At 43.0% G+C, this 23,911-nt stretch overlaps 2 protein-coding genes across 3 annotated transcripts in view; both read left to right on the top strand.

Moving 5' to 3' along the window:
* Positions 1 to 4,469, top strand: part of Ogt (O-linked N-acetylglucosamine (GlcNAc) transferase) — a 46,073-nt gene extending 41,604 nt beyond the window's left edge. For both annotated transcript variants that reach the window (XM_005358560.3, XM_005358561.2), the window contains exons 20-22: positions 197 to 449; positions 723 to 846; positions 2,238 to 4,469. In XM_005358560.3, coding sequence (XP_005358617.1) covers positions 197 to 449; positions 723 to 846; positions 2,238 to 2,412 — 552 coding nt within the window. In that variant the 3' untranslated portion in view covers positions 2,413 to 4,469. The remainder of the gene's footprint in view (positions 1 to 196; positions 450 to 722; positions 847 to 2,237) is intronic.
* A 4,688-nt stretch (positions 4,470 to 9,157) lies between these two features.
* Positions 9,158 to 23,911, top strand: part of Gcna (germ cell nuclear acidic peptidase) — a 22,949-nt gene continuing 8,195 nt past the window's right edge. The window contains exons 1-3 of the mRNA XM_013350511.2: positions 9,158 to 9,174; positions 13,308 to 13,405; positions 13,925 to 13,955. Coding sequence (XP_013205965.2) covers positions 9,158 to 9,174; positions 13,308 to 13,405; positions 13,925 to 13,955 — 146 coding nt within the window. The remainder of the gene's footprint in view (positions 9,175 to 13,307; positions 13,406 to 13,924; positions 13,956 to 23,911) is intronic.

Here is a 23,911-nt window from a genome sequence, read left to right as displayed (position 1 = left end):
CAGGCTTCTTCACTTGTTTATGGCAGAGTCTTCTTGAATTTAGAAACCTCCTGCTTCAGTTCTGCCAGGATTATAGGTGTGTGCCACAATGCCCAGATTAGGTGGTGTTGGGGGTCAGTCGCACTTTCTGAGTGGTTTTGGGAAAGGGCAGATGTGCTATTAATCTTTTCTTTTTCCTTTCCTTTTTTTTTCTTAGATTCTGAAACGTGTACCTAATAGCGTGCTTTGGCTGTTGCGTTTTCCAGCAGTAGGAGAACCCAATATTCAACAATATGCACAAAATATGGGTCTTCCCCAGAACCGTATCATTTTTTCACCTGTGGCTCCAAAAGAGGAGCATGTCAGGAGAGGTCAGCTGGCTGATGTCTGTCTGGACACTCCCTTATGTAATGGACACACCACAGGAATGGATGTTCTCTGGGCAGGAACACCCATGGTGACTATGCCAGGTAAGTGGCTGACAAATCACTGAATCCTTCTTTATTGGTTAACATTTTTCTTTTGGGTTGAGGGGTACTTGATGGTGAAATTTTTTTTTGATGGTGAAATTATATGTATTAGAAGTAATTAAGGCAGGATAATAGAAAATAGGACTTCCTCAAGCCTGAATACTTGACACTATCCTCCTCGTCTTGTACTGTGTGGATACTTAAATGCAATTACCAATGATGACTATGTGACCTATAGTTCTAAGATGAGCAATTACTATTTTTACCTTCTAGGAGAGACTCTTGCCTCTCGAGTTGCGGCTTCTCAGCTCACTTGCCTAGGATGTCTTGAGCTCATTGCTAAAAGCAGACAAGAATATGAAGACATAGCTGTGAAACTAGGAACTGATCTAGAATAGTAAGTAAATTGCCAGGAACAAACTATATGTGAAAATGTGACAAAATAAAGTCATAAATTAAGGATGATATAAAATAGATGAATTAAGTTGTATGCTCTCTGGATAGAAGGGGACATAATCTAAACTCTCAAGTAATCACTAGACTTTAATAAAGAACTTTCAAAACATCAGATGTTTTAGCCTAGTATCCATTTCTTTTTTTTTTGGTTTTTCGAGACAGGGTTTCTCTGTGGCTTTGGAGCCTGTCCTGGAACTAGCTCTTGTAGACCAGTCTGGCCTCGAACTCACAGAGATCTGCCTGCCTCTGCCTCCCGAGTGCTGGGATTAAAGGCGTGTGCCACCACCGCCCGGCTAGTCTCCATTTCTTAATAGTATTTTAAAAAACCAACAACAAAAATCACAAAAAAAGCTTAGTTGACTGAAAATGAGTGGAAATTAGCGGGATTATGCTAAGGTAAATGGAGCTTTGCCCATTCAATGAAATAGTGTTTCTAATTTGTCCCTTTGTTTTATGGTGTTTGTTTAAAGCATTAAATTTTCTTTTCTGTGTGGTATAGGTGCATGCCTTTAATCCTAACACTTGGGAGGAAGAGGCAGGCAATCTCTCTGAGTTCAAGGCCAGCTGTTGTCCTCTGGACTTTACATGCACACACAAACACAAGCATACATACCCAAATACACAGAGTCCATAGGGTCTTTTTGTTTTGTTTTTGTGAAAGGAAGTATTGATATTACTATGAATACAGTTGAGTTGAGCCTAATCAATGGACAGCCAACTTTCACTTTCAATATATTTCCTTTTTTTGTTTGTTTTTTTGCTTTGTGTTTTTTTGTGACAACTCTAGCTGTCCTGGAACTAGCTCTTGTAGAGTAGATTGGCCTCAAACTCACAGAGATCCACCTGCCTCTGCCTCCGAAGTTCGGGGATTAAAGGCGTGTGCCACCACCAGCGCAGTATATTTCTGATGATATGTTAAAATCCATGACCGAAATCAACTTGGAGAGGAAAGGGTTTATTTGCCTTACATATCCATATCACAGTTCATTATGAATGGATGCCATGACAAGAACCTGGAAGCAAGAATTGAAGTGCAGAAATGGAGGAACACTGCTTGTTGGCTTGATCCCCCTAGTTTGCCAGAGGTGGTACTGGCCATATTGGCCTGGGTCATTAATCAAGAATCAAGAAAATGACCTACAGACATGACCATAGACCATTCTTATGAATACTTGAGGTTCCCTCTTCCCAGATATGTGTGTCAAGTTGCTAGGCCAAGCAGAAAAAAAATTTTTTTATATTATTACACCACAAAAATGACTATTTATAGAGTCTAGTTCTGAGTTTTTGTTCTGATTTGTAAAATAGGTTCTCTTTGTTTTTATTACCTAGCCTGAAGAAAATTCGTGGCAAAGTCTGGAAACAGAGAATATCTAGTCCTCTGTTCAACACCAAACAGTACACAATGGAATTAGAGCGGCTCTATCTGCAGATGTGGGAGCATTATGCAGCCGGCAACAAACCTGACCACATGATTAAGCCTGTTGAAGTCACTGAGTCAGCCTGAATAAAAGACTGCGCACGGGAGAATTACCCCTATTCCTGAGCCTCAACCTTCTGGGGGAAAGGGAACTAGATAACATGCTTTGTACTTACCTGTACAGTACCTTGTTGCAGATGGATGATATATAACGATAATAGAATAGCACAGCCAGACTTGCTTCCTGCATGATAGGGAGATACAAGAGATAAGAAACTGCTACTCCACAAGGAATCTCTGTAGAGTTTTGCAGCAAGCAGGTGGTGCAGAGGTCTGGAAGGTCTGGTCTCCCTTGGTCTTCCATGGGATGCTTAATGTGGAGGGAGATAGAGATTGACCAGCCATTTCGTGATTCCATGGATAGATTGAGTCTTCTGATCCTTTTTTTTTCTTTATATTTTGGGTATTGGAGCTTTTAAAAATGTTTGCTTTCAGGTATTTTTACTTACGTGAAGTGATCTTGATTCTTCTGAGATAAGGTTTTAAACTAAAATGATGCTTCCTGTTTTAGTGTCTGAACTCTGACAGGGTGACAGGGACCGTGCTGGTGTAGTCTTTTTATAGGTTTTATAAACCACTTGAGCCTATATCAGTCATTTTAGTGTCTGACCTAATGCTTGATACTGTCAGTGCTTTGTTGATTTAGACAGTGACTTAGGATTTTTTCAGCCTCTTTCCCATTTCTTTTCCCCCTCTTCCTTTAAATTCTCCTGTGACTGCTAACAAAACTAAGTCTTGTTTCAAACATCCCAGAGTGTTTCTCTTAAACACGCCATCTGGTGCCAAATGAAAATTCTTAAGGAGTGAATATTAATCATGAAGGGCACAGTTGTGGTACTGTTATTGATAATAATGTAGATTTTTTGACTAATTTTTAGCTATTTCACCAGTGTTTAAGCCCTTGACTGCCCCTCCTATGCTGCTTCCAAAAGTGTTAGTGTGTGATGAGATTTTTACTTTCCTTTCTAAAGTTTGTTTTTTAAAGTGAGTCCTGTTCTTCCTATTTCTTTCAGCAGAAATGAAATTCCAGGTAAGTATAAGTATTCAAATATTTGATTAGTAAGTTGCAGTTATTTCTGTATATTAAATACTGTTCACTGACAGATTTCGAGGTAAAAGCTCTGAAAGGACCATCTCTATACAAGCAGTTATTTTTCAGACTGTGTTAGTGTATATCTTCTTGACTTAGTCTCTAAGTTTGTGGATTCAGCCTTGATAGTAGTGAATTTGTGTCACTACTTGGTTTAGAGGACAAGTTAGACATTCATTTGCCCTCCTGGAGCTTGAGTTCTTGGTGATAAAGGACAGTTGCATTTCAATAAAAGGGTAGAGGGCTTGAGGCTTAAACAGGCGGCCATAGGACTCTGTGCTGCTCCCCTGCACTCAGACTCCAGCCACTGACCAGTTTTGTCTGTTAGTGCTCTAGATTACATCTTTCCAAAGCACCTAGGCAGTGCACCTATTCTGTAGTTGCAGCCGTTGCCTGAATGTACCTTAGCTGACAAGTTGTTGATAATAAAGAACTTGAATTTGTGATTTTTTTTTACTGCTAGTTAAAACCTAAGCAAGGAGTCTCACGTGTAATTCTGAAGCAGAATTACATTGTAATGAACTGTGTACCTTTAGTAATGTAAATCAAGGAAAACAGTTAAGGGATTTCTTAATTTATTTTTTAACTGAATAAATCTCAGTTAAAGGTTGCCAGCATGGTTTCAGGTAAACTGACTTTCAAAAACCACTGAACTGCTAAATGTGGGATTGGATGATAGACATCCAGGGCCGCTGAGGTTGTGATCTGTGGCCATTTTACATAGCACATCATTCCTCCTATAGGGATGAACTTTTTCCTGGCACGAAAAGTAGCCGCTCTGGTTGAAGCTTTGCATATTGTAACAGGCTTTTCTTTCCAGGTAACATGTCTGTGGAAGACTTAATTCTGATAGTTATAGCTATTACTGGAAACTAATTTGTTTTTTTTCTATTATACTCTGCTTTATTGAAAAAGTAAAGCATTTAAATTGTGCTCCAGAAATTCAGATGTTGTCTTGCAATCTTTAAACAATAAATGGATGATTTCCCCTTAATGTGGCTTGATGTATTTTGTCTCATTATGTTAAGTATTACTGGCGAAACCTATGCTTGAATAGCTCAAAACAGCATGACCAGGAAGTGTTTCCTTACTTTAGGTGTGATGTTAAGAATTAACTTTGTGGGCTGGAGAGATAGCTCAGTGGTTAAGAGCACTGGCAGCTCTTCCAAAGGTCCTGAGTTCAATTCCCAGCAACCACATGGTGGCTCACAACCATCTGTAATGAGATCTGGTGCCCTCTTCTGGCATGCGGGCATGCATGGAGGTAGAATGTTGTATACATAATAAATAAATAAATCTTTTTTTTAAAAAAATTAACTTTGTTTTCTTTGACAAGTCTGATGGGAGGATTGGAGATACTAAATAATTCTTTAAGGGATCAGCAGAGCACCAAATACCTGTATACACTTTTGTGTGTGGGTCATTCTTTGTTTACATTCCATTCTGGGGACTGAGCAGAGTGCCCTATGCATGTCAAGTACATAAATACTGAGCTACAGGTACAGCCCATATAATCTCATTTTTTAATATGGTACTTACAGTTTTTTTTCCCTTTCACTCTGGACAATGGTTGAACTCAGTCACAAGTTTGGCTTCCAGTTTTTTCAGAGATAAAAGGGAAATGTTTGGGGTTGGAGATATCTCAGTAGTTGAAAATTTTGGGTGCACTTTCCAGAGGCTTCAGGTTCTATTCCCAACACCTACTTGGTAATCTGTAACTCTCTGTTCCAGGGGATCCGATACCCTCTTTTGGCCTTCTTGGGTACCAGGTATGCACATGGTGCACAGATGGATATACATACAGGCAAAACACTTAAAAATTAAAAACATATATATTAATATGGTGCATAGATATACATGCAGGCAAAACCCATACACATAAGATACTTTAACTGTTCAAATAATACTAAGTAAATTTTCATATAATTAACAATGTTATTGTACCTCCAAAGCCCTAATGAGACTTATGTTTGTTGGAATCTGGATACTTTGGGTCATAATGATTAATAGTATTAGAGTGTGTGTTCTGACTCAGAGCTGTAAATCCTAGCAGTGGTAGGCTGAGACAGAATTGGTAGGCATAAGAGATTCAAGGGCATCCCAGGCTATCTAGTGAAGCCCTGTCTCAAACAAAAAAGATGGTATGGGAAAAAGGTTGATCTCACCACTCTGTAGTGTGGGATGAAGTCAACTAGTCGTAAGTCTGTCTTTCACCCTCATTGTTAAGATTGTTTCATTTATCTCCTTCGGCGGCTCCTGTATTCAGTCTAAATTCCTTGAACAGACTAAATAAATTTGTGTAATTGCTGAACAGCCTGAATTTTAACTTCTTTTGAAGTTTTAGAGAGGATTTAGTGTAGCCAAGGCTAGCCTTGAACTTCAGGTTTTCCTGCTTTTGCTTCCCGGGTGCTGATGTTAAAGAGATTATAAGCATGTGCCTTCTCATCCTACTGGTATTTTGTATTTGACAAGATATCACTAAGTACTGACTGGCTTCAAATTTGTCTTCACATTTATCCTTTTGCCTCAGCTTCCTGATCTGGAATTACAGGTATGTGTCTTTGTCCCTGGCTGAACTGTTTGAAGGTTTAATTTGAATTCTAACTTTTATTTGAAGCTTTTTGTTGTTGAGGTAATTTCACAACATTTCTCAGGCCGGCCTTGAACCTCTCCTCCCCCTCTCAAGTGCTGGGAGTATAGCGTGTACAGACACTCTTGGCTTATGTTTCTTTTTTTTTATTTTTTTAATATTTATTATGTATACAATATTCTGTCTGTGTGTATGTCTGCAGGCCAGAAGAGGGCACCAGACCTTATTACAGATGGTTGTGAGCCACCACGTGGTTGCTGGGAATTGAACTCAGGACCTTTGGAAGAGCAGGCAATGCTCTTAACCTCTGAGCCATCTCTCCAACCCTTGGCTTATGTTTCTTATACCTACCGTTTAGATACTTGACCTATACTTCTAATCCACATCGTTAAACAATCTTCATTTTTGTGGAGGAGAGTTACTATTATTTCTACTGTTTTTCTGTTCAAGGAGCCTGCTTGTTTGTATTCATTTACTCATCTACCTAGTATCTATCTATCTATCTATCTATCTATCTATCTATCTATCTATCTATCTATCTATCTATCTATCTATCGTGCACTTTGGAACTAACTGTTACAATTGAGTTCTAGCTATGCCACTTTCTAGTTGTTTGGCCTCTTAAAATGAGAGTGTTAACATTGCATTTTAATATTTCTTTTTAGGTCTTGTATGGGTACTTTGCTTGTATGTTCGTGAGGTGACAGAGCCCAGAAGAGGGTGTTGAATCTCCTGGAATTGGAGTTACAGATGATTGCATGCCGCCATGCCAGTGCTGGGAATTGAACCTGGGTCCTCTGGAAGAGCAGCCAGTGCTCTTAACAGTTAAGCCACCTCTCCAGCCCCATATTTTTATTTTTAAAAATTTGGGTGTGTAATATATGTTTGTTTCTGTATGGATGTCAGTAGTTTTTCTCTCTCTGGGCTGCTCCATCTTATTTCTAGTTCACTATTTCCATCTTCTATCCCTTACTTACCTGGCCCTATCTCCAAGCCCTGAGATTAAAGAGACACCTGTACTCTATGTTCATGCTGGTCCAGCATGCATTTTGCTTACTGGACCATCTTCCTGGACCCTAACGTTGAATTTTTAATTATTTAGAGACAATAGTTTCCTTTTGTTGTTTAGGTACGCTCATGGGTTCCCCAAGGTGTTCTTCGGTCTCACTTCCTGAGTAGCTGTGACGAGGGTGTGGCATGCCAGTGTCCAGGAGGCTTATGTACACATTTTTTTTAGATTTTAATTTTTTATATTTATAATTTCTTTTACATGTATGAGGTTTTGCTTGCATGTATGTCATTGCACCATATGTGTGCACTGGTGCCTGAGGAGGTCAGAAGAGAGCCTTAAATTCTCTGGAATTGGAGTTAATGGGTGGTTGTGAGCCACTGTACAGGTGCTAGGAATTAAACCCAGATCCTCTGCAAGAATAGTGCTCTTAACCACAGAAGCAACCATCTCTCCAGCCCTTTTCAGGACATGGTATCACTATATGGCTGTTCTGGATGTCACTCTGTAGACCAGGCTGTCTTCGAACTCAACAGAGATCTGCCTGCCTCTGCTTCCCATGGGCTGGGATTAAAGGCATACACCACTGTACCTGGCCCCTTCGTGTACTTTTTGTTTAATTTTTTTGTTTGTTTGTTTGCTTTATTTATTTTATTTTCAGGATAGGATTTCTCTGTGTAGCTTTGGAGCACTTGTTTTTCTTGTTGCGTTTTGAATGGGTACTGAAAAACTTAAAGTAACCATACTCCATTTTTTTTTTCTCCAGGGTCTGACAATTCTGGGTGCCAGCACCACAGATCTCTGTTGCTAGATGTTTTTGCGTTGCTCCCTCTTGCTTTTATTGAGGGGACTAGATGGTCCTTTCTGCCAGCCAGCGCTCAGAGTAGTTGGAGGACCAATCAGGTATATAAACGTTTAAAAGATTTGGGCAACCCGGTAGTGGTGGTACATCTAATCCCAGCATTCGGGAGGCGGAGGCAGTGAGTTAGAGGGCAGCGAGTTTGGGTGCAGCTGGGACTATACAGAGAAACCTTGTCTCAAACAACCAAAAAAATTATTATTTTTTTTTTTTGGCAATTTAAGCAAGGTAAGTAGAACCAGCCTTCAAATTCTCACTTTTTAAAGAATTAAGTTTGGTTTTTCTTAGCACTCAGAAAGTTATTAGAAGCCAGGCATGGTAGCTATATATCTGTAATTTCATTACTCTAGCCCGTACTACATAGATCAGATCGCAAAAACAAAATGGGGGCAGTGAGAATTGTTCCAAAATGGATGGTGCACATATACGACAAGTGCTACTTGGTCACAAGTGCTATCTTGGTCACAAGCGCTATCTCGATCCGTCACAAGTGCTATCTCGATCGCAGTACCGGATTCCATTCCGGAAGCTGGTATGCCGATTCCATAGTAACATGCAAATTCGCTCTATGATGAGCTGTGATAGGTGGGCGCAGGAAGGCGGGAAAACATCAGTTCCTGTGGGGGGAGGGTTGTCCTTTATAAGAGGCACTGTGCCTGGCAGCCGTTTCAAACCCACTCCGGCGCGCGGGAGCGCCTCCGGAGTCGTTGGTGGTGGCTGTGACGTGCGCCGGAGCCATTGGTGGAGCCATTGGTGGCGCCATTGGTGGCTGTGACGTGCGCTGGAGCCATTGGTTGTGGCTGTGACTTGCGCAGGAGCCGTTGGTGGTGGCTGTGTCAGTGCTGGTGGCCATTTCATCAGCTCAGCACTGGACCATTGCTGTGAGGGGCCCCAGACACCGCTGGAGCCAGACACCGCGCACCGCCGGAGCCGGAGCCAGCCGGAGCCGGAGCCAGCCGGAGCCAGACACCGCACAGCTGGAGCAGGTACGGAGGTGGGGCAGCGGCTTCTTTTAGTGTGGTGGATGTTGTTAAAAGCGCCACCACGACTTTTCACCTCGGCTTCTGTGTGTGAACACGGGAACAATGGAACTGAAGTTCCCTTAGACCCTTTTTCCCCCAGAAAAAGGGCAGAGGGGTCGAGTGGGCGGGAATGTAGCTGAGTACTATCCCTGGCACTGCCATAAAGGTCCTCCGGTCCCCCACCCCCAAAGCTGTTACCAGCATGGCGGTGCGGCTACGGTGCGGAGACCTCGACCGAAACCTCTGAGGGGGTTTGAGGAGAAGGTCTCGTAGTGAGAGGATGGAGGGACAAGTGGGACAAGTGAATAGTGGGAAGAGGGCAGTTCTGGCTCCAAACAGGTGCCATGGTGGCCGGTTCAGGAGGTAGGAGGTCGGGTCTGGGACAGGTGGGACAACAGCGGTGTAGGCCTAGAGTTTTTATGCTGTGGAAGAAATGGCGCAGCTCTGTCTGTACATAGTGTTATGGCCGCACACCCACTTGGAGGTGTACAAGTGGCTATGGGATCGTTGGTGAGCTGAGGGGAGATGTTTGAGGATCATGGACAGTAGACCAGTGGCCTAGCTGGTGGGGAAAAGAAGGAGGGGTCGAAGAAGTCTCATTGGAAGTTTCTAGAACTAGAAGAACGCCAATTCTGTTTCTAGAATTTTCCACAAAACTTGGGCAGGCCATTGGGTGGGTTGGGAGGAGGAGCCTGAGAGAGCCCCTGTCTGCTCAGCCAATGGGAAGCTATTTCTAGAATTTTCCACTAATACTAGGCAGGCGAGTCTGCTGGTTGGGGGGAGGAGCCTGAGAGAGCCCCTGTCTGCTCAGCCAATGGGAAGCTATTTCTAGAATTTTCCACTAATACTAGGCAGGCGAGTCTGCTGGTTGGGGGGAGGAGCCTGAGAGAATCCCTGCCTGTTCAGCCAATGGGAAGCTACTGTGTTAATTTTTTCAAAAAACAGGCCCGTGGGCGGGCTGGGGGAGGAGCCTGAAAGAAACCCTGGCTGCGCAGCCAATAGGAAGCTGTGGAAGCCTGGGGACATTGAGTGGCAGATGCTGCTGGCGGGAGTGGGAGGGGACTAACGGGACTGCACTGGAGTTAGGGTGGCAATCAGTTGGCAGACCCGAGTGGGGACCCGGACCGAGCGGGGCGTGGTCGACTTATGGCGGGCTAACTACAGCGGATGGGGGGTCGAGGGCACAGGCATTGGAGGGAGGGGTCTGGACTGGCTGGTGGCAATGCAGCAGGGTTAGAGTTAGGGCTGAGTGCGCGCGGTCCACCAGGGACTGCAAGGGGGGGGTGGCTGGAGGGAGTTGAGCTCTGCAAGAGAGGGGCAAGCGGGGGCGGGGCTGGAGGGACTGAAGCTGGATCGCTGCAAGAGGAGGGGGAGCGGGGGCGGGGCTGGCTGGTAAGGCACGGGGACTGGAGGCACCTAAGCAGGGGTGGGGGCTGCTGGTGGCGCATTTCCTGAGAGGGGAGGGAGTATTGGCTGGTGAGGCACGGGGACTGGAGGCACCTAAGCAGGGGTGGGGGCTGCTGGTGGCGCGTTTCCTGAGAGGGGAGGGAGTATTGGGGGCAGGGCTTGCGGGGGAGCTCCCCCCCCCCAGGGCGCTACACCAGAAGAGGGGGCGGTGGCGGGAGTGGGGAGCGGATGGGTGGGATGGGACTCGCGACCTGAGGGAGTGGGTGGGCAGGGGCGAATAGCGGGGAACAGAGTGACTAATGGGGGTGGTGGTGGCAGGAGCGACTGGCCTGGGTGGGAGGGGCCGGTGGGAGCGGGAGCGACCCTGTGGCATCCTGTGGTGAGACCTGGTAGGGCTCACTTCTCAGGATCAGACCCTAGTGAGGACTAGGAAGTCTCTTAGCCAGAGCTGCAGGGGGAGTTCTGCCCCTGCGAATGTGAGGCCATGACAGCAGCTTATGAGAGACTAGGGGTTGAGAAATTAATAATTAAAGACGACCCGTATTGAAATAAAACTAGGTTAAATTGAGGTTTGTCTTCCTCTTTATGCCTCATTAAAGTGGCACTTGAAGTAGATTAAGGGCTAACTACTACATGCCTTTGGCTTTTTAAATTTATTTTTTCTAGATAAGGTTTCCCTGTGTAGTTCAGGGTTTCATTGAAACTTACTCTGTAGACCAGGCCAGATATTGGCCTGCTTCTGCCTTCTGAATTATTTATTTATTGGTTTTTGAGGCAAGGCCTCACTAGCCCTGTATGTCCTGAAACTCAACAGTGTAGACCAGGCTGGGATTAATGGTGTGTGCCTACCCTGGCTTTTTTTTTTTTTTTTTTTTTTTTTTTACTGTGTGGGGTTTTTGTCTGTGTTTTTTGTCTTGTTTTGTTTTTTTCAAGACAAGGTTTCTCAGGGTTACACAGCAAAGATTCACCTGGAGAAAATTGAGTACTCTGTAGAATCTAGTAGGCAAAGATTCTCAGGGATAGAGAGATGGTTCATTGGCTAAGGGCGCTTGCTACTTTTTCAGAGTTACAACTCCAGAATTGGGTAGCTCATAACCACTTTAACTCCAGCCCCAGGGAATCCAACCTGCTCTTTTGGCCTTTGTGGGTAAACTGTGCCATAGGCAAACAGTGACATAAATAAAAATTTAAAAACCTTGAAAGTAACCTTTCAAACCTTGAGGTTTTGTGATGAAGATTAGAAGATCACAAATAAAAAGGGGGATCACTTTTATTTTTCTTTTTAGACTTTAAAAAAAATTTTAATCACTTTTTTAAAAAAAGTTTTAAATCCAAAAAAAAAAAAGTTTTAAGTTTTTGTTTGTTTGTTTGTTTTTTTTCATTCCATAGCTAAAGGCTGGCCTGGAACTTGTGAAAAATTTCTTTCTCCATAACTAAAAATGACCTGGAATTCTCCGATGGCTATGACTGGGCTGGAACTTGTGACAGTCTCCTCCTTAAGCCTCCCAAGTGTTGAGACTATATACATGAGCCACCTGATTTTAGAACCACTCCTTGATATTGATGCATCAGTTATTCTGACTTTGTAGTGACCAAAAGTAAACACATAATACTTCCTAATTATGTTGCTTCCCGTTTAGGGTAGCAGATTGATACGTATATAAGCAGTTACAGTGAATTGTGGTAAGAAAATGTGATGGGCAGAAGTGGTAGTACCATAGGGGTAGAGAAGAGAGAGGACAGCCATTTTCTGGTTTACTTTTTACAGTAGTCCTATGAAAGAAACAGTTCTTTTATAACTACTGCTCAAGAGCCTGTCTTGTGAAAGTCTAGGTGAGCCGGCTTACAGCAGACTGTTATTAGCATAGTTGGAGAGGTCTGAATCAAGCTGTCTCACCGTTCAGTTCTGAAATATCTCCATATTTCTGAAATTTGCACATCTTACATTTGATGACAGTTATATATACATATAGGGACTTGAGAAGGATGTTGTAGCAGTTAGAAGTGCCTGTTGCTCTTTAAAGGATCCCAAATTTGGTTGCCAGAACTCAGTGTTGGATGGCTCACAACCACCTGTAACTCTAGCTCTAGAGGGTTCTAATATCTCTGGTCACTACAGGCACTTGCAGTCACATATATATAGGCAGACAGACAGATATAATTAAAAAATGAAAATCAAAATCTTTTAAAAAAGAAGTGCATATAGGGGCTGTGATCTAGCTCAGTTGGTAGAGTATTTACCTTAGCATGCATGTAACTCTGGGTTCGGTCACCAGCATTGCATAAACTTGAGCATGGCAGGCATACTACTGTAATCCCAATCCTCAAGAGGGAGGAGGCAGGAGGATAAAAACTTCAAGGGTTTAATGCCACCTCAGTATCTAATGTAATAGATTATTATTTTGCTATTGAAGCCAACCTGGACACATGAAAGCTTTTTTTGTTTTTGTTTGTTTGGTTTTTTTTTTTTTTGAGACAGAGGTTCTCAGTAAACTATGGAGCCAGTCCTGAAACTTGCTCTATAGATCAGGCTGGCCTCAAACTCAGAGATCTGTCTGCCTCTGCCTCCCGAGTGCTGGGATTAAAGGTGTGCGCCACCACCATCCAGTGCACATAAGCTCTTAAAAGTATTTTATGCCCTTGCATTTCAGAAGTTGCTTGTTTTTAGCATTTATTGGAGAGTTTTGATAGTATATGGCCTGTGTTATTGGTAGCCCTCACTTTATTTTTTTTCTTTTCTTTTTTTTTGTCTCCCCCGCCCCCCCGAAGATTAGGTTCAGGGTTTTTGTATTTATTTATTTTTGTTTTTTGAGACAGGGTTTCTCTGTGGCTTTGGAGCCTGTCTTGGAACTAGCTCTTGTAGACCAGGCTGGTCTCGAACTCACAGAGATCCACCTGCCTCTGCCTCCCTAGCCCTCACTTTAAAAGCCTCTTTTTTTCCCCAGTTATATTCTTAACATGGATTCAAGCAGCAGCAGCAGTAGCAGCAGCAGCAGCGGCAGTGGCAGCAGCGGCAGTAGCCGCAGCAGCGCCAGCAGCAGCAGTAGCAGCAGCGCCAGCAGCAGCAGCAGCAGCAAAAGCTGTAAGTAGCCCGCTCTTTCAACAGTAATGCACATCGAGCATCTTTGTAGATGACTGAAATGAGGTTTGGGATACTTAGCTTGATTTGGTCCTAGGCTTGTTCTCTTTGGGTTGTTGAAGTTTATTTCCCTGGTGTCAAGAGCAGATCTTTGTGTTTGTGTGTGTGTGTGTGTTTAATGTGTTGTTTACTCCTTTTTGGTTCCTGGGTCATCTTTTATTTCCTCTCAATCTTTCTTGGGGGTATAAATTCTTTTATTTTTTTCTATTTTCCTTCCCCTCTTCCTTTCTTTGACCTTCTTTCTATTGCTGGGCAAAGAGCCCAGGGTGTAGTAGGCAAATGTTCTACCACTGACCTATGTCCCCAGGTTTGGGAAAATGTAAATTTTACTAGCTCTATTATAAATTGTTTTTCAGGAATAAAAGACATGAGCTACTAGGTTTTATCATGCTTCTTAATGCTTTTTCTTTCTTTGATTTATAGCTGTGACTAAATTGATACAGAGAGAAGCCAGGTAAGGAGAATTGTTGAAACATGACCTATCTATCTATCTATCTATCTATCTATCTATCTATCTATCTATCTATCTATCTGAAGTATCCACTATTCTGGGTAAGAAAATTTAAGAGTAAACATTTCATTTTCTCTGAGAATAAACACTATATGGTACTTACAGAATCACGATGGTTGTTTGAGTTTATAACCAGTTTTAAAGTATCTGATTCTAGTCTTGGGCCATTTTTTAACTGTTTAGCTGTTGGTTGCTTTTATTTATTTATAGTTTTTAGCTTATTTAAGACTTGATCTCACTGTGTAGCCCTGGTTTTCCAGAAACACTATGTAGACTAGGCTGGCTTTCAACTCATAGAGATCTGCCTGCCTCTGCCTCCTGAGTGCTGGGATTAAAGACATGCACCACACAGTGTTTGGCTTTTTGAGACAGGGTCTCACTAAGTAGCCCTGGCTAACCTGGAACTTACTATATAGATAAGGTTGACTTTGAACTTGTGGCCTCTGCTTCCTAAGTGCTAGGATTAAATGCATGCTCAGTTAGTTTGATTTTTTTTTTTTTTTTTTTTTTTGGTTTTTTCGAGACAGGGTTTCTCTGTAGCTTGGAGCCTGTCCTGGAACTCCCTTGGTAGACCAGGCTGGCCTCGAACTCACAGAGATCTGCCTGCCTCTGTCTCCCGAGTGCTGGGATTCCAGGCATGCGCCACCACCGCCCAGCAGTTTGATTTTTAAAATGTCTTTGAACCATGATTTTTTAGTCTTCCATCAGTCAAAAAGACGTTTTGTCTGTGATCTAGTCTGCATCTTGCCTCTAGGTGAATATGTTGAGTGTACTGAAATTATATTGATGCCCAATTCAAATAGCTCATTATATAAAAATCAAGGTTTTTAACCTAGCAGTTAGAGCTTTCAATGATCTGGCCCAGTAAGTTGTAGGAAAAGAAGTGAGTAAGGAATGCATAGAAATCGGGTGAGAACCAAAAGATGACCATGTGCTAGAAATTAAGAGAAGCCTTTTAGTTTTTAATTTCTTTTGAGACAGTCTATGTATCTCTGACTGTCCTATAATTCACTATGTAGACCAGACTGACATCAAACTGAGATCCACCTGTCTCTGCCTTTTGAATTCTGGGATTAAAGATGTGCCATCATGCCCAGGAAAAAGACTCTAAAAAGAAAAAATACTTAGTTATCTTTATGTGTATAAGCATTTGCCTGTTTTTATGTATGTGTGTCTTGTACCCATGAAGGCAAGAGGAGGGTTGTTGGACTCTCTGGAACCAGAATTACAACCAGTTATAGGCTACCATGTGAGTGCCCGCTTCTGACTCCGGAGTGCTGGAATTGAAGGCATGTGCCACCACCCAGTCTCAAAGAAAGGTTCTTTAAGGTTAGAGTAGTAAATAGGATAGCAAAGGCCCATCAACTTGGCAGCTTAAAAGAGATCATGTATACCCGGGCGGTGGTGGCGCACGCCTTTAATCCCAGCACTCTGTGAGTTCGAGGCCAGCCTGATCTATAAGAGCTAGTTCCGGGACGGGCACCAAAGCTATAGAGAAACCCTGTCTCGAAAAACCAAAAAAAAAAAACAAAAAAAAAAAGAGAGAGAGAGAGAGAGATCATGTACAGTAGAAATAGATTAGCCTTGGTATCTATAATGGATACAGAAAAATATAGTAACAGGTATTTGGAGTGCTTTTCATTCATCATAAAAATGTTTCATGTTCAGGAGATGGATCACTGGGTTAAGTAAGGTACTTGCCACAGAAGCCTGATGACTTGAGTTTGATCGTCAGAATCCATGTAAAGGTGAAAGAGAAGTGACTTCACAAAGTTGTCCTGTAACCTCCAATTGTGTTCTGTGGTACATGCACACACCCACACACACTATATACTTCCCCTTACAATGATGACTTTTTAAAAAGTATATCATACAGAGGGTTCATGGCTATAATCAGAGCCCTTGGAAGGCTGAGGCAGAGTTTCTCTGAGTTCCAGTATATCTTGGGATAAAGAGTATGTGCTAGCTAATTTTATGTCAGCTTGACATAGGCTAGAATCATTTGAGAGGAGGGAACCTCAACTAAGAAAATGCCTCCATAAGATTGGGGAGCAGGCAAGCCTGTAGGACATTTCTTGGTGATTGATGTGGGAGGGCACAGCTCATTGTGGGTGGTACCATCCCTGGGCTATTGGTCCTATGTTCTATAAAAAAGGAGGCTGAGAAAAACCATGATGAACAAACCAGTAAGCAGCACTCCTCCATGTCCTGTGCATTAGCTCCTGCCTCCAGGACTCCAAACTCCTTTGACTTTCTGTCCTGACTTTTTTCGTTGATGTGGAAGTATAGACCAAATCAACCATTTCCTCCCCAAGTTGCTTTGGTTATGGTGTTTCATCACAGCAATAAGACAGAAATTGGTGCCAGGATAGGGCATTGCTATGACAGACCTGACCATGTCATTTGGGGGTCGATTGTGAAAGTACTTTGGAACTTCGGGGCCAGAAAATTCATTGAGTGTTCAAAGCCTAGTGAAGTGTTCTATGGGAACTTGGAAGATAAGTGTTGAGAGAAATGCAGATGATGTGGAGGTGTGGTTTTTGAAGTTCCAGAGGGAAGATTGGAAATCACTTAAAGATTCTCATTAGGGCTGTTAGCGTATCTTGTGTTAAGAATCTGTGTGTGGAAGAATTGGTTGTGATTATCAAGATACCAAAACCACTAAAGTGAAAAAAAAACCTTTGCTTTGCTGGGATAATTGATGCTGGACAACTAGAGCTGAGAAATCAGCAGTGATTAAGAACACACCATCGCACTCGGGAGGCAAAGGCAGGCGGATCTCTGTGAGTTCGAGACCAGCCTGGTCTACAGAGCCAGTTCCAGGACAGGCTCCAAAGCCACAGAGAAACCCTGTCTCGGAAAAAAAACAAAAAAAAACCAAAACCAAACAAACAAAAAAACACACCATCGTTGAGGTGAAATCTTGTGGGAAGTGTTTTCTCAGAATTAGCACACAGAAGTGGTACTCCAGAGGTGACCTAGGTTGTACCTTGTGTTGGCAGCAGAACCTGGTAGTGTATAAGAGTCACCCAGGTGGTACTGGTTTTGAAGTCATGAAGGTATCGTGGAGAGCAGCTGAGACTTGGCACTGTGTGGCAGGGCTGAAGTCCCTGAAGAGAGCCCAGTAGAGGCTATTGGTGAAAGTACAGCGCAATTGCAGCAAGAGACCTCCGCATTTTGGAGATGCCAGTACCATAGGACAACTACCAAGAACAACAGTAGTGGAGTGGAGTTGTCCTGATCTTAGGAGACAATCTGTGTGGGCTGTAGTGGGTGGAGCCAGAAAAGTGGTCCTTTAGAGAAGCCCAGAAGATCGTGACTTGAACCCAGATATTGGACATTGAATTATTTACTCAGTTGGAGTTTGGTTTTGCTTTATTCAGATTGTGACTGTGCCCTGGTTCTTCCCTCTTGAAGTAAGATAGTGCTTAGTTTTGATTTTTACAGAAGGCCACAGTTGAGAGACTTTGAACTTTTTAAAGAGATTTTGAAAATTTACAAAGACTTTGGATTTTAAGAGATTTGATATGTTAAAGATACTAAATTTTTTTTGTGTTTGGAATTTTAAATACTGCGGGACTTGTACATTTTGTAATGTTTTTATTGTAATGTTTATTAATGTGTGATCTTGTTGATGAACAAGAAAGGAAAGGTTATATCTTACCAGTGATATCTTTGTATCAAGTTGACAAGGGGTCAGTGAGAACCTTTGCTCTTTGGCTCTCTTACACAAATTCATCTCAGAGTTGAAGAATGATAAGCTCCCAATGAATTTTTCCCTGCTACCAAAACTATTTTGAGTACTTGTACTCTGACAAGACCCAGTTTACTTTTCGTAGCCGACAGACGCCTCCTTTGGGAAGTTTGTAAGAAAGAGGAAAGGTGTATAGAGTAATTGGAATAATTGAAAGGTTGTAGTTCCAATAAAGGGGAACAGCGTTAGTGTAGTAGGAAACAACCAAAACTTAACAAGTAATCCTGCTTATTGTAGAAAATATGGAAACTGCCCAGAAGGAAAGAATACTTATGCTCATATTTTTCTTTTGTTTTTTTCCACCTTATTACTTAGCTATGTGGTGATTGACTCAGACTCTGACTCTCTCTATGAGGAAAAGAGATCTAAGATCTGTGAAATAAGCAGTGAAGGCAAGTATCATCTTTGCTTAGAGAAATAGCTGCTCTGAAGCCTTGTCATATGTGACAGTTTTAGGATCTGACTCTGCACATTTTTAAGTTTATAATGACCTCGAGGTCAGTGCCACCTTTCTTTTTTCATTATGTGCTGGATGTCAATATGGCTGGCTTCCTTCTCTTTTCTTTCTTTTCTTTTCGTTTCTTTTTTTTTTTTTTTTGAGACAGGGTTTCTCTGTGTAACAGTCCTGGCTGGCTTCAAACTCACAGAGATCCACCTGCCTCTGTCTCTCAAGTGCTGAGATTAAAGGCCTGAGCCACCACTGCCCAACTGTGGCTGGGCTCCTCACCTTGATCTGTTTCCTAACACAGTTGCAACTCTTCTGCTGCCTTAGGGTTCTATTTGCTTAGACTCCACTCCTCCATCTTCCTCTCTTTCCATCCTTTATAGGTGGGTATGACAAGGAAGAGGAGAGGGTGAGAGGCATGGCTCAGTCCTCTTTCTAGCTTGGTGGAGACTGGAGCTGGGGGAGGTGCCAACTACTATCTACTCTATACACTATTTGTATAAGGTAGAAATCACCAAAAGTCCAGCTACGTCATAGGACTAAATAAAGAAGTTTTTTAAGCTAGAGAACTTTAACTTGATAGAAATGAAATACCACTTTATTGATGTAATTGCCCACATTTTGCTGTGAACCACAAGGCAGCAGGTTTGTGTTTAGGAACAACTGAGCAAGTACTTCATGTTGTTTAGACAATGTGATTTTAAAGTGGGCATAGCATACATAATACTTTCATTGCTAATTTATCTGTCATTACTCTTAGTAAAACACAAAATACAGGGAAAACAATCTAAGTATGATTTTTAACTGTGATTCAGAATGTCCAAACACTCAGTTTTTTAAATTTGTGCTCAATAACCTGCTGATGTCTGTATATACAGAGTGGGTTGGATAGAAGGAGTATATTTATAGATGTCTCTTGAATTTCAGATGAGTCTTCTGACGAGTCTTCTTCTGATGAGTCTTCTAACGTTAAGGGTTCCAGCGATCAGAAGTCTCAAGTAATTGTTATCGATGATGAAGATGACAGTCCCAATTTAAAGGGTTCTGAGCAGAAAAAAGATGTTTCTAGTGATGAGTGCCAAATGCCTGTTCTCGAAAAAGAAATTGATTGTATTGTTCTTGGGGCTACTTCATCTACTGATGTTTGTGAAATAAGGGCCCCTGGGAAAAGTTCCAAACAACCACCACTGGAGCCTGAGCCTGAGCCTGAGCCTGAGCCTGAGCAGGAGCCTGAGCAGGAGCCTGAGCCTGAGCCTGAGCCTGAGCCTGAGCAGGAGCCTGAGCAGGAGCCTGAGCCTGAGCCTGAGCCTGAGCCTGAGCTAGAGCAGGAGCCCGAGCCGGAGCCGGAGCCAGAGCCAGAGCCAGAGCCAGAGGGGGATATTGAGCCAGAGGGGGATATTGAGCCAGAGGGGGATATTGAGCCAGAGGGGGATCCCGAGCCAGAGGGAGATCTTGAGCCAGAGGGAGATCTTGAGCCAGAGCGGGATCCCGAACCTGGGCCCGAGCCGGAGCCCGAACCTGGGCCCGAGCTGGAGCCAGAGCTCCAGCAAAGTGTTACAGCCCAAGAGTCCAAGGAGAGAAAGGCGGCCGCTCTGCTGGCGCAACAAAGGAGAAAGAAAAGAAAGAATAGATTTATATGCATGGCTCCACCTAAATCACGTAGAAAACGGCGTCGGGTAGTCTCACAGGATGTGCCCAGCCTGCCAAGTGCCTCTGCAGAGTCTAGTCCCCCTGATGAGCCCACATCATCAGACCAACCTGCCAAATGCATGCCATTAAAGAAACGCAGAGGCAAAAGGGCACGTACACACGAGTAAAAAGGATCTTTCTGCAAATGGGGGTGGGGGCTCCCATGTCCATCTTATGCTCCAGTATGTTAGCATTTACAGTTCAGTCCCCATGGAGTGCTTTTTCCCTGAATTCCTGCCCCTATGATAAATTGGGTCATCATCCTTGACATGCCCCACGACTCGAATTGTCAAGTCCTCTATGCAGCCACAAGTTAGCAACTCCTCCATCCTGCGTAGAGTTTTTCTCGTGTTGTAACATATTGCCAAATTTGTCCTCTTGGTAGTTTGTTCATAAGAGGACTCTTAATGATTTATTCTCCTGAGCCTTGTGAGTGGCATGTAACAGATGTTTAATAAATTTGTTAAATAAAATGAGTGAAGTCTCTGGCTGGAGTTACTGGTGCTGTGCGTGGGTTCTGGAGGAAGGCAAAAGGCAAGGTTAGACATGCAAATTAGGTGAAGGTGCTGCTGGGGATATATATGGGGTATACCATACAGGCATCATAGTTGCTTATGCAACCTAGCCTCTGCGAACTAGCTCTTGTAGACCAGGCTGATCTCGAACTCACAGAGATTCCGCCTGCCTCTGCCTCCCGAGTGCTGGGATTAAAGGCATGCACCACCACCGCCCAGCTTAGAAGAGCTCTTTTTGAGCTTCCCTTTCTACTTGATGGTACTGATGTTCAGGGTACAATCAACTATTATTTTTTTAACTGATAGTGGACGAAAAAATTGGGGGCCTTCCAGAAGAAACCCATTGCAGCAAAAGTTGAAAATTGCAAAGACTGGATATGTGCACTGCTAAAGTACTCACTTGCATGGGATTTGATTCCAGTATCCAGGAGATACTGGAGACTCCAAGGGAATGAACAGGAGTCTGGTTAGATGAAAGTTTCTGACCCTAAGTGGGCATGTACATACAGAGTGATGAGGTCAACTTCTGGTCCTGTGTGTTGTCATGGTATACCCTTCTACCCCCAGCCATCCAGCCAAAGGACCAGGCCTGTGTGTTCTACTTAAATTCTAGCAGTCACCTGGCAGAGTGTGCTTCCTTCATCCTCACGGCAGCTCTGGCCTCTAAAGTTTCATTTGTCCTTAAAATCAGGACAAAGATGGATATGTAGCCAAAGTATGTATTAGGCTGGACACAGCCTGATGGTCATCAGTTTGTACTTAATAAGCCAATACAGTTGATGTGATGGCACATTAATACCAGCACTTGGCAGGCAGAGGCAGGACAATTAGGAGTTCTAGTCCACCCTCTACAAATCGAGTTCAAGGCCAGACTGAAGCTACCTGTTACTCTTAGCTCAAAAAGCAACGAAGAAAGTAATTACAGTGGAGAAAGAGTCTACTTTCTGATTTGAGATCGAAGGGAAGGTAGTTAAAAATGACTTCCAGGTTTCTCCATGAACACATTTCCCCTATTTTGTGTATTCTTGGGTTTTGTTTTGTTAGACAGGATTGGGGTTAGAGTCCTTAGATTTGAACATGCTGTGAAGCACTGTGCCACTGAGCTGCATCAATGCTATTCTGTGAATTTTCAAAGCGTCCTTGACTCAGAAAAAAAGGTTAGGGTGAAGTAGATTATTGGGAGTTTTTTTTTGTTGTTGTTGGTTTTTCTTTGAGACAGGGTTTCTCTGTAGCTTTGGAGCCTGCCCTGGAACTCTCTTTGTAGACCAGGCTGGTCTCGAACTCACAGAGATCCGCCTGCCTCTGCCTCCTGAGTGCTGGGTTTAAAGGCGTGCGCCACCACTGCCCGGCTTATTTGGAGTTCTTTAATAAGAGTCACAGGAAGCCCTTAAAAACAAGTGATTGTATGAGTCAAAGACATGTTAATACTTAAGCTAGAAGTTGTTACGTTTTCTCATTTAGATTCTTAAAAATCTCACTTTCCCCCTCAAAATAGGATTTTCAATTTTTATCTCCTGCTTTATTTCCTTTCAGGGATAATGCACACTTATATCTGAATTATCTTTTGTTTTTGTTTTTCAAGACAGGGTTTCTTTGTGTAGCCCTGGCTGTCCTGGAACTCACTCTGTGGGCCAGGCTGGCCTCAAACTCAGAGGTCTGCCTGTCTCTGCCTCCTGAGTGCTGGGATTAAAGGTGTGCACCACCATTGCCTGGCTACAGCTGAATTATTTTTAAGAGAAGGAGCGCAGATCTCTGAGTTCAAGGCCAGCCTGGTCTATAGAGAGTTCCAGGTCAGCCAGAGCCACACACAGAAACCCTGTCTTGGTGGAAAAAAAAGAAAGAAAAAAGAGAGAAAGTATATCTAAAGAAGCATCTTTATGTGTGTGTGTGTAAGCATTTTGATTTTTTGTGGGTTTTTTGTTTTGTGGTGCTTGGGGATGAACTGACTACTTCAGCTTGGTGATACTCTTTTTTTTAAAAATATTTATTGATTTATTATGTATACAATATTCTGTCTGTGTGTATGCGTGTAGGCCAGAAGAGGGCACCAGACCTCATTACAGATGGTTGTGAGCCACCATGTGGTTGCTGGGAATTGAACTCAGGACCTTTGGAAGAGCAGTCAATGCTCTTAACCTCTGAGCCATCTCTCCAGCCCCCTTGGTGATACTCTTAAGCTTATATTTTGGGAGAAAAATTGTCTTCAGGGAGGGGAAGGGGAAAAAGGTATGCCAGGCATTGGGTAGGGGAGGTCAGTTTAGATCTGAGAAAAAAAGACTGTGTCCCTGTGCTTTTTGGTGGCTGAGATGATTGAGACAGTTTACCGTGTGCTCTTGGATCCCCTATCAACAAGGCTTCATCTCTGGATTCTATATGCTTTTTTTTTTGCGGGGGACGGGGGAGCATTTGAGACAGGGTTTCTCTGTAGTTTTGGAACTTGTCCTGTAACTGTAGAACAGGCTGGTCTTGAACTCACAAAAGTCTGCCTGCCTCTGCTTCCCAAGTGCTGGGATTAAAGGCATGCATGCATCACCACACTCAGCTTCTATGTATGCGTTTAAGCTGCTTTGTCTGTAGGGATGCTTGTTTTGGTAATAGCCAGGTTGCTTTGCTAGAGACTGACAGAAGAAAGGAGAAGCTGCCTCTTGGTGTCCTGTCACTACCCTATCTGAAGGTGACTAGCCTGTTTGAATTTTTACCACTATCTTACTGTACTCCATCTCTCTGAGAGCCTCCTGCACTGCTGCCCATATCTCTTGTCTAGGCTGCTTGTTGTTAGTTTGGATGTGGGGTGCACAAACTTTGAGGAAAAGTTTGCTAATAAGTCTAAAGGCTAGCTTTCTCTGAGTAGACACGGAGGTCCCATTCTCTGCTGCATCTGACAGATGGTACTGGTTGTCATCTGCCTTTGCTGATACATATCTAGTGTTAAAGGAAAAAATGTGAGCTTGTGAAGCCAAACTCACTGTGTTGGCAGTTCATTTTTCTAGCTCTGTGGGCTTCTCTATCTGGTTGTGGTTTGTTCTAGCCATAATTTTTTAAAAGCCTCCTCCAGATATAATGGCACATATGGTATATACTAGCAATTGGAAGGAAAAGGCAGAATGATTCCCACGAGTTTGGGGCCAGCCTTGCCTATGTGACAAGAGCCTATCTCCTAAAAAACAAAAAAACAAACAAAACAAACAAAACAAAAAAAAACACTTCCAGAGGGAGGAAGGGTTGTAGACACCAGAGGGGTCGAGGGCATCACAAGAAAACTCACAAAAACAACTTACGTGCGCTCATAGGGACTCACAGAATCTGAACTGACAGCTAGGAAGCCTGTATGGGACTGACCTAGGCACTCTACATATATGTTACAGTTGTGTAGTATAGATGGAGTTTCCTGTCTCATAGCTGTTTCCCAAATAACTGATGCAGAGACTCAATATTAGTTGTAAACACTTGGCCAATAGCTCAGAGTTGTTACCAGCTAACTTTTTTTTTTTTTTTT

The sequence above is a fragment of the Microtus ochrogaster genome, chromosome X (assembly GCF_000317375.1).
Source record: "Microtus ochrogaster isolate Prairie Vole_2 chromosome X, MicOch1.0, whole genome shotgun sequence".
Classification (NCBI taxonomy): domain Eukaryota; kingdom Metazoa; phylum Chordata; class Mammalia; order Rodentia; family Cricetidae; genus Microtus; species Microtus ochrogaster.
Note: the sequence above shows the minus strand (reverse complement) of the source record. Positions and strands in the feature narration are given on the sequence as shown.